The 12,358-nt window shown below is 40.7% G+C and overlaps 1 protein-coding gene across 2 annotated transcripts; it reads left to right on the forward strand.

The window, feature by feature from the left end:
* The first annotated feature begins 1,045 nt into the window (after positions 1-1,045).
* LOC119481691 (phospholipid scramblase 1-like) lies at positions 1,046-11,842 on the forward strand. Of its 2 annotated transcripts, XM_037758836.1 has the most exons (8): positions 1,046-1,205; positions 1,707-1,804; positions 6,284-6,564; positions 7,350-7,392; positions 7,553-7,773; positions 9,601-9,762; positions 10,123-10,284; positions 10,402-11,842. In XM_037758836.1, exons 2-8 carry the CDS (start codon positions 1,792-1,794, stop codon positions 10,459-10,461), a joined length of 942 nt encoding a protein of 313 aa, XP_037614764.1. In that variant the 5' UTR covers positions 1,046-1,205; positions 1,707-1,791; the 3' UTR covers positions 10,462-11,842. The 2 variants fall into 2 exon arrangements, with proteins under 2 accessions (XP_037614764.1, XP_037614765.1); XM_037758837.1 differs by lacking the exons at positions 1,046-1,205; positions 1,707-1,804 and adding an exon at positions 5,157-6,022.
* The last annotated feature ends 516 nt before the right edge of the window (positions 11,843-12,358 follow it).

A 12,358-nucleotide genomic window follows, 5' to 3' on the forward strand; every position in this document is an offset into this window, starting at 1 on the left:
AACCACAATATCACTCTATATTTCAGCTGCTTGGCAGTAATGTTAGCTGACCAGACGAAGGTCTCTCCATGAATCACTGCTGATCCTAGTGTTGGCTTTTCCTGCTTCAGCCTCCCGACCGCGGCCGGAGGGAACAGGGGAGACACCGGAGTTTTGAGAACTCTCTCATAAAGAAATGACCTGTGATTGGTCAAAGTCTGCCGTCACAGGCTTTATAGATTTTATAAAGTCTGAAAACAGAGCCACGAGGAGGTGCAGAAAACTAGTTATCTCTCAGAACACTTGAATTACAATATGCTGAAGGTTATTATGGGATTTTTGCCCAGTGATGCCAAAAATATACTGCCTACTGCCACTTTAATTGACAGTATGTGCAAGTGCAATGTGCAATGAAAAATTATATTATTATATATTGGCGCTAAATTTATTATTACTCTCGTATTTTTTTATTATTATTGTTGTTTTTGTTATGTATGTTGTTTTTTTTTAACTCTATTCTTTCTTTGTATCATTATTATTATTATTATTATTATTATTATTATTATTATTATTATTATTATTATTTCTTTTCTTAACTTTATTTCAATTTTGAATGTTGAAGTTGTTTTTTTCTGGTGTACTTAATGAGTTTGTCTACAACCTCATCTACTTAAAAATTGGTTTAGAAACTATTGTATTTAAGAACTGTAAATTGCATACATGAAAACAACCTTAAAAAAAGGGAAAAAATAAAGTATAAAAAAAATATAAAATGAATTGACAGTATGTGCATGTCATTACTGGGGTGTTGTCGCCCTCTAGTGGTTGTTGCATCGTGTTTAACAGACCAACCCCCTCCCTCCTCTGCTGGATAACAACATGTTGCCATCTCCATGATGTAAATCCTCCTATGTGACAGCCAACTAGAGTTAGGACATGTAGAAACCTTGTAAAAAAGGTATATAAAACATAGTTTCCAGTTCCAACTAGATGGTAATTGGTGTGTTTAGTTTGTGCTTTAATATAGGTCATATGAATGTGAAAGGGGAGGAGAATATCTGAGTATTTGGATGGGAGGGAGGAGTAACAAATACAGCTCAGCGACGAAGAACAGGGAAGAAAACATTGAAAAGTCTCCTTGGCTTCGTGCTTGTGGCTTTTTTTCCACGTTAAATTAATTTGTTTTTATTATCATTTTTTTCTAGCTGTGACCAGCTGCTTGAAAGGTGAGATTTCTGCTTCATTTACATGTGTTTTTATTGGTTAATGTGTCATGGATTAGATGGTGTTATCAGGCTTTTACCAGACACAGTGTGTGTGTGAGGCATAGAGATGATAACCAGAGAGGAGGGGACATGCTGGGGAAAATATAAACAGTGTTTTTATAAAAAAAAATGTACTCCTGATGACTTTATAGGGGATTTGCATGTTTCAACTGGAAATTCAGCTTTATTTTGAAACTTCTAATAGTAATGGTAGCAAAATAAAAACATGAAGAACAGCAGAGGACCAAATGGAAAGTCCCTCTGCCTCTACTGAAACATCACACTCCCACATATAAATTCATGTGAGCTCTCAAACATTATTTCCTGCCCTTTATTTTTCCACAGAATGGACTTGTGGACTATGCTTTGTTATGGTGTAAACATATACTTAATAAACCATTGTGGTGTGGTGACAAATAAGCAATCCATGTCTGTTTGTGTGAACCCTCCCCTCTCTTCCAGTTTCCCATAGAGACCCTGGGAGTGGACCGGGAAGTGTGACCTCCTTTCACTCCGTGCCCAAAAAAGTCTCATCCAGCTCCTCGCCATGTCTTCTCCTGGTAAGCAGCTTAAACGCAACAACTAGGAAAGTGGAATAATAACTAGATGTCTTTCAGATTTCCATCTTTAGTTTGACTTTTAGACAGAAAATGAGAAGAATTAAGAGCTTTGATGGGGAGCTTTTTAAGAATATATTTCGCTTCCTCATTGGCTTTTCCATTATGTCATATTTAGCTGAAATGATTCAATCTTAAAGTTTCCATTAGACATTCCTGTTCACTGAGCATCATTGTGGAGTGAAATGACACCCTGTCCAGCCCCCAGGTTCCTTCAACGTCCTTTAGAAATGTTATCCTCCCTAAGGTGGTGAAATCTAAAAGAAATTCCCAGCATGTTTGCATGAAACTCAAGGTGAAAAAACCTCTTCTGATTTAGCCCGTTGGCACAGCGTACTCCTCCCTCTGGATGGAAAAAGAGCAGCTCAGGAGGTGAAAGGTACCATTATCAGTGTGTGTACACGAGTGCGGCCTTCCTGCGAACATGCCGGTTTAAAATCTGAGTTTTGTTTCCTGCAAGTAGAGAAAGGAATGTGGAAAGAGGTGGAGCAACAACAAGCCTCAAAGTTCACAGAACTCATTACTCACGTCCTCTGTTAGTCATCAGCGCGCTTGATAGAAAGTCTTTCTGACTTTAATCCACATTTGTTTTGAGATTTAACAACATCGGTTCAGCCTTAAAACTGTATGCCAGAATGCTCACAACCTTATGGAAGGAAGAGTCTCACTATGAAATGGTTCATTGTCCTCTAAAATTGTTTAGCTTGTGATTGTTGGACTGTCCTGCCATGCAAAACAAAAACCAGTTTGGTCAGCTACCACACAAATCAGCCAGAATGTGGCACACAGATCCTCTGTAACTCAACACTAGTGGTATGTTGATGACACTATGACACATTTCCTAACAAGTGAACTCAATAACCGACAAGTGACATGTACAGGGGTGTGATAAACACAAGACAAAACATCCACCCACCCACAGGAAACAAACCCACATCTACCCCACAGGCAGAAAACACGTGCCTTCAGATTGCTTGTTTCGTTCAAACTACAATTCATATCCCAAACCTTTTCAATTTACAATTATGTAAAAACAGAAAAGCAAAAGCTTCTCACATGGAATGTTTACCTGAAAAATGACTAATCGTTTCAGTATTACACTAGTTACAGATGAAGGTACAAATCACAGGATATGCGCTAATACAAGATTAAACACTAAATATTAGACGTCCCATATTGTGCTCATTTTCAGGTCCATACTTGTATTTTGTGTTTCTACTAGAACATGTTTTCTGTCTGCCTGAATATGCCTGTATTTACCCTTTGTCTGAAATGCTCCGATTTAGCACACACTGTAAAATGGCTTGTATATCGTATATTTGTGACATCACAAAATTACAGAAATCCTGACAACTTGTTTCAAATACACAGTTTCTGAATACAGGTTATTTCTCCATGGATTGAGCATTTAATTCCATACGTTCACAGTATTTATATAACACTTAAAGGGACTGTTTGTAACTTCTTACACGTATAAATCAATCCTGGTCGGTGTCCCATGCGCGCTCGCGTGTGGCTACGCTGTTCAGACTCAGACTCCAACACAAACTACACGGAAGCATCAAAACCGCAAAGTTCTATCTAGTGAAGCCCGTCTTGTAAAACAGTGTTGGCCGCGGTTGGAGGACGCGGGGAAACCGTAGCTTTGGTCTCCAGGGCCGGAGTCTCTGCTGTACTCTGCTCCTCTGCTCTTCTGCCTGCCTTCACTCAGCTCGCTCCACCTCACGTGCAAGAGTTAGTCGCTCTGAGAATATCTAGTGAATGTACAGTGGACGTTTGTGCAGAAATAAATGCTTTAGCTCCTCCAGACCAACAGAGGTTTCCCGTGTCTTGTGAAGTGACGGGGCTCCGCAGCGAGAAACGTTATCGTCTCTGACCGGGTGCTGGTGTCTCCCCTGTTCCCTCCGACCGCGGTCGGGAGGCTGAAGCGGGAAAAGCCAACACTAGGATCAGCAGTGATTCATGGAGAGACCTCCGTCTGGTCATTTAACATTCCTGCCAAGCAGGTGAAATATAGAGTGATATTGTGGCTTTAGCTGACGTGTGTCGCCTCACTGTATTGACGGATGCCCGCTCACATTCAGTAAGCTCGTGCACACGGGCGAGCGCGAGCAACAGGACGCTGACTTTCGTTGACTTAACGGCCACAGGTGTCGCTGTTACAACCAATTTCTGATTCTTACAAACAGTCCCTTTAAACCTGCTTTATAATGAAAAAGACATCAAGTAAATCTAAAATGAGGGATGTTGATAACTCTGTCTAGAAGAAAGATTATTATTATTAGGGCTGCAACTAACGATTATTTTCATTATCGATTAATCTGCCAATTATATTTCTAGATTAACCGGTCAATCGTTTGGTCTATAAAATGTCAGAAAATAATGAAACATGTCTATTCCAGTTTCTCAAAGTCAAAGATGATGTCTTTAAATGTCAGTCCAAAACCCAAAGATATTCAGTTTAATATGATATAAAACAGAGAAAAGTATGAAATCTCCATATACTGTATGAGAGGCTGAAAACCGCATTTATCTGCCATTTTTGCTTGAATAATTACTCTAACGATGAATCGATTATCAAAATAGTTGGCGATTTATTTTTAGTGACACAACATTGCAGACACCTCTAACTGAGTGAACACATGACGGTCAGCGTTCCACTTCATCACATCCTCTTGCACTTCTCTGTTGCTCCCACTTTCTTTTAAATTGTCATTTAAGTGCTTCTCTCTGTGATCCACGTATTATTTGTGACTCTTTTAAACTGAGTGTGAAGGAGTAATTCAGTAATCTCTAATTGCTTTAGGGCACTTTCACAAGCCAAAATTTAGTCCATTTTAATCGAAACTCTGGTGCGGTTCATTTGGGCGGTTGTGAACAGTAATCGTACTCTGGTGTGGACCAAAACAACTGGACCGAGATCGCTTTGAGAGGTGGTCCTCAGACCATTTCCAAGCAAACCTAAACGCAGGCTGCTTGCGTGGGCATTTGTTGAGATGGACACAGGTAAACGACAGGTTAACATGAGAGGACTGACCTGGACTTCTGCAGAAGTCCGATGTTTGCTTGACATCTGGGCCGAAGAGAACACACAGAATATGCTAAATAAAGTCCACAAAAATAGTGACGTTTATAAAGTCATTGGAGATAAACTGGAGAAGGGATTTGTGCTCACAGTAGATCAGTGACGGGTCAAAGTGAAAACACTTCGACAGCAATATATCAAAGTCTGCGATTCCCTGCATAAAAGTGGCAGCTCTTGAGACGAAAAAGATAAATTCGCTCCTCAGTACACGCCCCTCATGAAATTATTGTTTTAATTTGGGCCGCTTTAATTAATGCACTGTGAAACCGAACCACACTAAGTAGAAAACGAATCAAAAATATCAATTCCACTCTGATTCGGACTAGCCAAATGGACTATGGCTTGTGAAAACGCCCTTAGACTCTCTCTAACCAAACTTCTATAATCATTTAAAAGCAGGTTTAGAAGATGCTGTTATTAGCAGGTATTGAAGTGCAGACTGTTGCTTAAATGTCAGAATAGTAGGGGAATGTTTTATCTTTATTATGAAGTCCGACTCAATAACTGATGCACTTCAAACAGACAAACACGCAGAAATGTATGTAATCATGTTTAAAGGAAGACTTCCCTCTTATGAGACGATATGAAACACCCAGGGTGCAACTAAAACGGAAGTAAACTGCCGGTTGAAAACCTTACTGATTAGTCTAGTTTGCTCTGGTCAGATAAGTCTGCAGCTGTTGAACTCATGCCCACATAAACACTGTTATCTGGTAAGTGTGCTGTTTAAAAAGCTATTTTTAAGCAAGTATTTACCATGAAAAAATGACAAAAACCACCAGTGCTATTACTGTATACCATAGTCCACTATTGGCTGTTAGTTTACTCGCTTCTAAGTGCCTCCAATCTCCTCTGTGGCTCGGGTAATAAGTAGCTTATTGGCTCTGCTGTCCCAACAGGGAAAAGCAGGGTGATCTGCAGTAAACACACACACTCTCACACGCCCAGAAGCACAGATCAGCTACTATCAGCCACAGACACACACACACACACAGATCGCGACATCCACCGTCGAGGGTGCAACGATGATCTGAAAGTTTGTCTCCGCATTATTGTATTTTTGATCTTATTGGAAGGTAAGAACTTGTATGTTTATTATATGGGTTTTTATATTCATGTTTCTTTTTTAAAGTTATTGCTTATTTTGAGTTATGTTTTATATATTATGTTTTTTTATGTTAAAATGAACCCCTGTTGCTTCCTGTTTGAATGACATCTGGCTTTGTTCTGTGAAGTAACCAAGTGTGTGTAGCTATTATAATGAACAATGTTATACAAATTCAGTGTGTGAATAAATTTGTACAAGTTTGAATAACATCATTGTCTTTTTTTCCCAGGTTACCCAGGCCCTTACCACCAGGCACCCTATCCCATGCCCCAGCCCGGCGGCCACAGCGTAGCACCTTATCCAGTCCCTCAGGGGGGTTACGGAGACCCCAGTCAAGCCCCTCCACCTGGTTTCAACATGAACTACAATCCTGGCCAAGCTCCTGTCATGTATCAGCCCAATGCGATCGGCCCAGGCCCAGTTCCAGCACCGGAGTATGACCCCCGGATCTCGGCGGCTCCGGCTGTGGTTCCTGTTGGGGTGCCACCGGGGCTCGAATACCTCACACAGGTAGGATCGAAAAATTACAGTTCCAAATTTTTCCTACAAGTCTTTATCTTGAACTAAGATGGATTATTCATGCACCACTCCTTCACTTCTGGAATTTGATCTCTCTCTGTCTCTGAACTTGGCAGCTGGCTGATAATGACGACTCGATTAATAGAAATAAAAACGATAAGAAGCTACACTTGAGATAAGCTGAGGGTGTACAGTGTAGCAACCTTAATACATACTGTAACATCCTGTTGTTTAGCGGTCTAGATGGAACACTCTTAAGTTCCTCATTTGCCATCTTTCACAAGAGTTTAAGGGGAAATAAAACATCATACATAAAAGGTAATAATTTACCTTTTATGTACATGTACTGCTTAGTTTATTGTACTTCTCTAGAGCTGAATTAAAATACATTACAGAGTACAAGGGTCAATTACATTGGATAGACCGTTAGTAATCTGTCTTTAGTTTGTGCACTTTTAAATCCAATGTTTTTCATTTAAAACAATGTAGTATGACCACAGTCATCACAGCTTTTTAACTTGTAAAGATCACATTCAGCGTTGTTCTCTCTAAAAACAGTAGCTCAGTAGGTTTTCTTTGTGTACATACTACAAGAACAACATTTACTTTTGCATTAAAAAAAGCAAATAAAGAAACCTTTGTGTACTCAAACAAAAAAAGGTACAGGGGAGTTTGCAGGTAACAAGACTCATCGTGGTTTTGTGATATTTCATAAGTTGCTTTGTATTGCAAACAAGTCAAATTGTCCCTTTGTGTTGTTCCTCTTGTGGTTTTAGATTGACCAGATCCTGATCCATCAAAAAGTTGAACTCCTGGAAGGTAAGGCACATTATGTTCATCCATTCATATGTTTTTGGTGCACTGTTGAACTTTAAACCTCTCACTATAAACCATAATGATAAAATGACACCTGTCCTTTGAACTCTTTGCTTATCTCCACTTTGTTATTTCCCCCCTTGTGTTCTTTCCTCCCGCCCAGCATTCATCGGGTTCGAGACTAACAACCAGTATGAGATAAAGAACAGTCTGGGCCAAAAGATCTACAAGGCCAAAGAGAAGAACGACTGCTGCACCAGGAACTGCTGCGGCTCGCTGCGCAGCTTCGACATGAAGATCAAGGACACCAGTGACAGGGAGGTCATCCGTCTCATACGGCCTTTCCGCTGCGTCTCCTGCTGGTGTCCCTGCTGCCTGCAAGAGGTCTGTATGTGTGTGTGTGTGTGTGTGTGTGCAGGTGTAGGTGTCAAGAACAGTTTTTAATAGCCTCCCTATCATATTGATTTACCACACCAAAACAAATATTGTACTAATTCAACAGTCCATTCAGCTCCAAATCGCCCGGAGTACTCACTCTGATAACGTGTCCCATTATTAATGTTGTTAATATTTAATCATTTCAGTCATCAGAGTTTCTGATGGAGAAGAATTAACTATTGCTATTACAGTTGATTCATAGTTCAGCAACAACAACCTTTGGAAATAACAGAGTGCCCCCCCTCCAAAAAAGGAAATCAAAATAGCCAAAGCAAAAGTCCTTATTCTTTAAAGAGACACTTCTTGGTTTTATTTGTCCAGATTTTGAGATTTCTTCTGCCAGCTCGATACAATGTTTATTCGTGGTGCTCACAGCATTGAAAATGTAATTTTGCAGCAATGTGTCTTTCCAGACACGATGTCCTGGCTACTCTGGATAATCAGTTTTAACCAGGACTATATTCTACTGAACATAAAGTCCCTATGAAATCTGTTGATGCGGTGTGTAGCGGCGTCATTGTGTCTGCAAAGAGATATTGGTGTTGAAATGGATATCTCAATATCTGGGCGAAATGTAAATCTATTTGCATGTCTAGATACTCATACATGTAAAACAGTAGGTGCGACATTACGTCATAACTAAAGGAATAACTGCCTGTCATCTTACCTGGGTATTGTTCACAAATGCCACCTATGGGCAGCAACTGGTTATCATCTGTTCAGCACCAAGAGACCAGAGAGGCTGACATCACTTTCCACACGTCAGTATAGAGTACATGAGAGATATATTTTTTTACTTATGGGTCAACTAAAACTACCAAAAGTAAGTGAACTGAGTAACTTTACCGTTATCTACCAAGCAACAGACCTGCTGAGTTCTTTGTCAAAGTTATTGCTGATTGCCAGCTCAACAGCATTGATCTGTTAATTAAACAGACGTTGTTTTAATGTTTTCTACTCTAACTTGGCTCAAAGGTAACGTTATAACAAAGTTACTAATACTACCCCTAACAGTTGAATGCTAAGCAACTGATTCTATGCCAATCGAGTGTAAAGTAAACAACATGTAGCATGATTTGTTCTCTTGGAGCTATAATAATAAAAATCTTAGCCTTTGGGGTTAATTTGAGACAGACACAGTTGTCTTACACTCATTACTTTAAATAAAAAACAGTATTGGTGTATTGCAGTATTGGTATTGGTATTGGTCATTAGAACATGTCACATCTATTGTTTTATATTTATGTAGATACCACTAAAAGTGCATAAGAAAGCCAGCCCTTTAACAAAAGTGGATCCCTTCAGCTTGTGTTACTGTTGAGTTTCTGAGTGGCGCTTCGGTGTCTTTGTGCACCCGTCTGCTCAGGCAGGGGGTTTGTTGAGACGATGAATGGCCCTTTGTCTGTCCAAACTGTCTCCTAGACTCCCCCGGTCCTCTGACATCCCTCCACCTCTGAGACCGCTCTCTCTCTCTCTCTCTCTCTCTCTGTTTAATCACATCGTTCCCATTGGCCCCAACCCAAGTTGCTACACTCTCACATACTGCACTTCTGTCTCCTGGAGCCATGTGAGACGTATTACCTGTGTCATGTGGTGCCACAATGGAGCAGTCAAGAGATTCACTTATCAATCCTGCTGTGACACACTAACGCTAACCGTGATGTTTTTATTTATAGCCGTCAGGCATGAGGACAGCTTTTCAGCTCTCTGGGATAGCTTTCTAATTTTTGTGGCATGTTGGTATGTGTATGTAATTATGTATGTGGCCCACAGATGGAGGTCCAGGCACCACCGGGCACCACCATAGGCTACATCAAACAGGACTGGCACCCTTTCTTGCCCAGGTTTTCCATCCAGGGAGCCAACAAGGAGACGCTGATGAAACTGGAGGGGCCTTGCTTTGCCTGCAACTGCTGTGGGGACGTCAACTTTGAGGTGAGGTTAAAGGATTGTTGTGTTAGAAGAAGGTCGATACCACTCTTGTACCTGTCCATTAGATATGAAGCTATTGATGTTGCAATTGAACGAACAAATTGACTATCACCTCTTGGAAGTATACGTTCTTTGTAACACATCCATGGTCTTTATGCTAAGCTAAGCAAACTGCCTGCTGGCTGCAGCTTCATATTTCTCCTACAGACATGAGAGGGGGTTTCAATCTTCTCGTCTAACTCTCGGCAAGAAAGCGTCAGTTCCGGTCCAAGTTTGGCCATTTTTGGGAACACCTCAACATGATAACATCATAGTATAGCGTACTTGATAAAAACGTATTTTCTTGTTGTTATTGTTCTGTAGCTGAAGGCCAAAGACGGCAACAAGTCCATCGGTCGCATCAGCAAGCAGTGGAGCGGCCTTTTGAAGGAAGTCTTCACAGACACAGACAACTTTGGCATCCAGTTCCCGCTGGACATGGACGTGAAGATGAAAGCTGTGCTCATGGGAGCCACCTTCCTCATTGTAAGACCATTATTCATTAGTTACCTTGAATAACACCAATTTTGATTCTTTGTGCACTTGTTGCCTCGTTCTTATCAGGGGAGGAATTAATTTCCCTTCTTTGTTGCCACTTTGCAGGATTTCATGTTCTTCGAGAAGGTCGGGGAAGCCAACCAGCGCAGCACGGTGTTTTCATAACAGGAATAAAGGAGGCAAAAACAAACAGCAGGAGAGCCAGTTCCAGTTTTGCATTCTCTGTTCGTGTACTTAATTTTTGTATTAGTTTTTTTAAAATCCTTCCTTCGCCAAAATTCCAGCCAAAAATAGCTAGTGAACTCTTTGACTCCAGATGCCTGCCAAGGATTGTTTTTGAAATCTGTCCAAACTTAGCGACTGATAACAGGCCGCCATGTTGCCAATGTTCTTTACACTCCATACAGTTTGTAGTTTTATCTACTTTAAATGAGTGAATGTACCTCCAGTAGAGATTTAACCCCTCCCATAAAAGCCAACCTTTACCCCTTCAATGTCTTTTTCTTTATCAACACACGTGTATGAATGTGCTTTATGCTACACTGGCAATAACATTTCACATTTATGCACTATGTTTGTCTAGTATATGAAGAAATCACAATAGGAATCATTAGCAACAGCAAACAAACTGTCGTTATTTAGCCTATTCATAATGTATAGAGTGGTGGTTGTGTTAGTCTTTTAGTCGAACTTGTGAGAGGTGACACATGCTGATAGTATTTACCAAAGTGCTCTTTCTCTACCTCTCAGCTGCCTTTTCTATTTCTCAAAGCCCTCTGTCTTAAACCCTGGTGTACATAATCTAGCGATACTGTAGAACAGGCTACAGTGCAAATGCTCTCATGCTCCCTCTGTGATTCAGTGGTTGCCATGGAGAGTGACACCACTGCCAAACCTCGCCCTCCCAATTTCTCCAGATGCCACTGCTTTGAACATGTGCCAGTGTGATGATATTATAGGAGAAAGCAAATGTAGGTTAATAGAAAGAAAAGAAAAAGCAGAAGTTGAGGTTAGTGACCTCTCAGTGGTGGGAAACCCCCTCCCCCTGTCAGTGGCGGGTTCAAGGAAACGGACTTTCTGTGAACTCTCATGTGAAATGTGCTCTGTTTTTCAGCTCATTTTGATAGCTGTGTGCTTTAGAACGAGAGGTCAGGTTTATGTTTGCAAATGTCGCTTGTTTGCTGTTGAACTCTCTGCTCTGTATTTAATAATCGTTCTCACTGTTCTCGCGAGATAAACATGGGTGTTGCCTCCCGTGAGGCTCGGTTGCCACTAGTGCTCTCAAACGCAGCTCCGTATCTAAATGTGTCCTATATACTGTATACACTACCGTTCAAAGGATGGGCAGTACATTTATTGCAATTATTTGTTCATTGTTTCAGTTTGATGTTCATCTGCAGCACTTAAAAAATGTTCTATCTGCAGCAGGCAGGATCTGTTTCCTGCATTTCTACCAAAACTTTTGTTATTGTCTTGTGAATCACATTTTTTACAGAAACAAAATATATACCCTGTACTTCAGAAATAAAACAAAATGTCATATTAATCCACTGTCATGGTGTCTTGTGTTCTTCTGCTCCACCGATTGTCCAGGAAAGTTTTGGGATCGCCCTCGGAAATTCTAAATGTGGAACATCTGGTTTCACTCGGAAAAAATGCTTCAGAGGGAAATCCCGTCTCTCTGGATCAGCCAATCTATGCTCCATTTTAGTTAACTTTCTTAATACAACATGCACCATTATTGGTGTCAATACCAGCTTCCTTTATCTAATCTAAAGATTATATCCATGCCCTACTTCAGCTGCAACAAAAAGCAGACAAACCTCCTCCTCCCTGATCACATATTGATCATACTGCTCCACCCTCTGGAAAAATGTGGGAAATACAAGTAAACTATTTCTGAGAGCATGTCTGCACATGTCCATCCATGCCTCAAAGCTCCCGGGAAATGACTTATAACTGTAATTGTCCTCCCATATTATGTAATCCTACTGTATGGTTCTTACTATACAGGGGGTCACCAATTCAAAGCCCGAGCAACTTGTCGTACAAGTTGACCTGA

The sequence above is a fragment of the Sebastes umbrosus genome, chromosome 22 (genome assembly GCF_015220745.1).
Source record: "Sebastes umbrosus isolate fSebUmb1 chromosome 22, fSebUmb1.pri, whole genome shotgun sequence".
Taxonomy (NCBI): domain Eukaryota; kingdom Metazoa; phylum Chordata; class Actinopteri; order Perciformes; family Sebastidae; genus Sebastes; species Sebastes umbrosus.